This window comes from Echinops telfairi, unplaced genomic scaffold (assembly GCF_000313985.2).
Source record: "Echinops telfairi isolate 266 unplaced genomic scaffold, ASM31398v2 ScPeMD7_7420;HRSCAF=8458, whole genome shotgun sequence".
NCBI classification, from domain to species: Eukaryota; Metazoa; Chordata; class Mammalia; order Afrosoricida; family Tenrecidae; genus Echinops; species Echinops telfairi.
This window is the reverse complement of record NW_022111320.1, coordinates 7,167,824-7,171,071: the sequence shown is the minus strand read 5'-3', so window position 1 is coordinate 7,171,071 and position 3,248 is coordinate 7,167,824. Positions and strand designations below refer to the sequence as shown.

Genomic DNA, 3,248 nt, shown 5'->3' with positions numbered 1-3,248 from the left:
TTTGGGAATGATGAGGGCAACAAATGTATAGATGTGCTTTACACAATTGATCTATGTATTGTGATGAATTGTATTAGCCCCAATAAATTGATTTTTAAAAAAAAGTTTAAAGAAAAAAAGCATTTATAAACAAGCAATCTTCATGGCATCAATACTAGCTAGCAAAATACACCTCTCCAGAGAAGCAGTCCCAGCCATCATATTCTCACTACGATCCAGTTGATGCCATAATAGCCACCTTTCAGGGTAGACCTGCCCCTGGGAGTTCCCAGACTCTAACTCTGCACGAGAGTAGAAAGCCCAGAGTTTCTCCCACGGAGAGGCTACTAGTGTTTGGGCTGGTGGAGATCATCGCAGCCCAACAAGTAACCACTACACCATCCAGGCTTCTAGCCACCACATGAGGAGGTAATTAAATGTTTGACCAGTATGGCTCCAAAATGATGTTATAAATATCCACATGGCCCTTGACCAAAAAAAGGTTCCCAACTCCTAGTCTAACAAACCTGCACTACTGAACAGAAAGTCATAGAGTGCTATCCAGTAAAACCTCCTGTGGCTACTGAGCATTTGAAATGTGAGTGGTACAACTGAGGAACTTTAAGTTCTTTTCTTTTCTTTTAATAAATTTCCATTTCATACCCAGCATAGGTCTAGGCATATCTCTTCTATCAAATGGAGATAAATCATGGAGGAATATAAAAAACCCTGTTGATTTTCAATTTGATATGTAAACAAAATAAAAATGTTCCCTTTAAAAATTTTTCAATTAAAACTCATGTGTCAGAATAGAGCCGTGCTCCACAGCATTTTCAATGGCTGATTTTTTAAAAGTAGATCACCAAGCCTTTCTCCCAAGGCACCACTGGGTAGTTTTCAACCTCCGGCCTTTCTTTTAGCAGGCAAGGACTGGAACCATTTGCACTTCCCAGGGACTCCGAGCAAAAAACGTTAACACCTACTCTACCACTTTCACTCAAATCTACTTCACATAGGTACCTAGTATTAACCATTATACACACACACACAAATTTCCAGACTTTTCTATACAGGTACAAAAATATCCATATTTATTTTTACCAATAAAAAAGACATAATAAATTTCAGTTAAAAATATTACAGCAAATGTGGAAAAAGTTTGAAAAGCACTGTTATTCATCATCCATTTTTAAAATTGGACAAGCAAGAGATTAACCAAGTAATAAAACATCTATGGCAAAAACCAAGAGAATTCTATGCCAAACACGTGTAAGATCTATTTATCTCTTTTTAATTAAACTACTTCATCTGGAAAAAGGATAAACTGCTTAGCTAAAGCAAGATAAACTGAGGTCAGTAACTTCTCACTGTAGTCATTAGGACAGCAATATACTCCAAGTTAATTTTTCCTTCCCCACAAAAAAGGCCTCAGCGTAGCGGCAAAAAAAAAAAAAAACCACACCCCACTGCCACGGAGTCGATTAGAACTCAAAGCGACTCTATAAAGGGATTCCAAGTCTGCAGAAGCGGACAGTCTCGTTGTCTTCTTGCAGACTGGCTGGTGGGTTTGAACAACTGACCTGTGGTGAGTAGTTCAATGCCAAACATACAAGGTCACCACGCTCCTTCAGAATGGCTGCACTGGATTGTCAAACTGTAAGCGTTTACCCAGCACTACTGTTAACAGGGCAGGAACATAACCACTACTGTTAATAAGGGCAGGAACATAATCCAAGAGGTACTGGGTGCAGAAAAAGTTTGAGAGCCACTGGTGGGAGAATACTCACTGCCAGCAAATGGATTCTGACGCCTAGTGACCCTACAAGGTAAATTGCCTTTTCGAGTTTCCAAAACTAACTTTATGGGAGTAGAAAGTCTCATCTTTCTCCCTCGGAGCAGCTGGGGTTTCAAACAGATGACTGAGCTGGTGCCTATGCCACCAGGGTTCCTGATGGAGAACAGTGTTGTCCAAAAACACGAAAAATAAAAGGCCAGGGGTGGGAGGGTAGGACGGTTGTAATATCACACGTTGTAATATCACACGTGGGTACTGAACACTTGGAAGTATGGCCGGAGCAAAAGAAAATCAAAAAACAAACTCAATGCCAACTCCTAGCGACCCTGTAGGGCAGGGTCCAAGTGCCCTGTGGGTTTCCAAAACTGTCATTCTTTCTGGGAGTAGAAAGCCCTGTCTTTCTCTCATGGGAAACAGATGACTAATTCTATTCCAGTTTAGTTCATGTAAATGGCCACGTGTAACTACTGGCTACCAGATCAAACAGTGACAACAAACTCTATAATTCGATTTTCTAAGTCAACAGAAAAACTTTTTACTATTTATTCCCTCCCCGTTACAAAACAATTTTTTTAAAAAACGTCTCCCCACTGTGGGGCGATAGTACCAAAGACTGCATTTTAACATCTTTAAAATGAAGGTGGAAAAAGGGGGTGACTCACATATGCCCAGGGCTCCGGTCGGCGGGTTCGGCCATATACTCCATTTTCCCGTACGCCTTGATTCAAAACACACACACAAGAATAAAAGCAGGAATTAAATGATTTCTCCAGTCCCTCTTACACCACTCTTCTTCCTGCCTCTGATACGACAGAAAGGCCTCGTGAAGTAAGCGCGATCAGCCCCGTTTAGCAGTTTTGGAAGAAATAACTTTTAAGATCAAGACTAAGCAATGTCTAGGAGGCCCTCAAGCCTCCGCCTTCGGCCATGACCCGGGCGGGAGGGCTCCGCGCGGGGTCGGCGCAGGCCGGGGCCCTCCCGGCCCACAGCCCCCTCGCCCCGGGATACGCGGGGCCGCCCCCGAGCCTCACCCACCGAGCCGACCCCACGCGGGCTCCGGGGAGGGGCGCACGCGCGGCGCACACGCGGCCGGCCGAGCCCGCCCCGCGCACCCTCAACCGCGGCCCAGCGCCCCGGAAACTACCGGACGCCTCCTGACCGAACCCAAGCCTGCGGGAACCCCACTGGAACTACCCTCACCCGGCACCTCCACAGGTTACTGCCACGGCCGGCACTGCGCCTACGAAGATCTCGCGAGAAGACGCAGACTCTCGCGGCTCCCGAGACGGGAGTTAAAGCCCCGGATGGAGGCGGGAGAAAGCAAGGGCGCCGATGGGCCTAGTAGAGCCCAGGCCCTGCCGGTGGGAAGAGCGGAAACTGGAGGAAACCCGGGACCTGCCTTAGCGCCCACAGTGCCTGAGGAGTTTATAGACTTGTACCTGCATTTTCCTGCCCAGTGGTCATTCCAGAGTCT

At 46.0% G+C, this 3,248-nt stretch overlaps 1 protein-coding gene across 1 annotated transcript in view; it reads right to left on the bottom strand.

Moving 5' to 3' along the window:
- The window catches only part of NMD3 (NMD3 ribosome export adaptor), a 27,760-nt gene extending 24,769 nt beyond the window's left edge, over nt 1-2,991 (bottom strand). Inside the window, exons 1-2 of the mRNA XM_004704108.2 lie at nt 2,975-2,991; nt 2,437-2,492 (exon numbers count right to left, since the gene is read on the bottom strand). Coding sequence (XP_004704165.1) covers nt 2,437-2,480 — 44 coding nt within the window. The 5' untranslated portion in view covers nt 2,481-2,492; nt 2,975-2,991. The remainder of the gene's footprint in view (nt 1-2,436; nt 2,493-2,974) is intronic.
- Nucleotides 2,992-3,248: the final 257 nt, after the last annotated feature.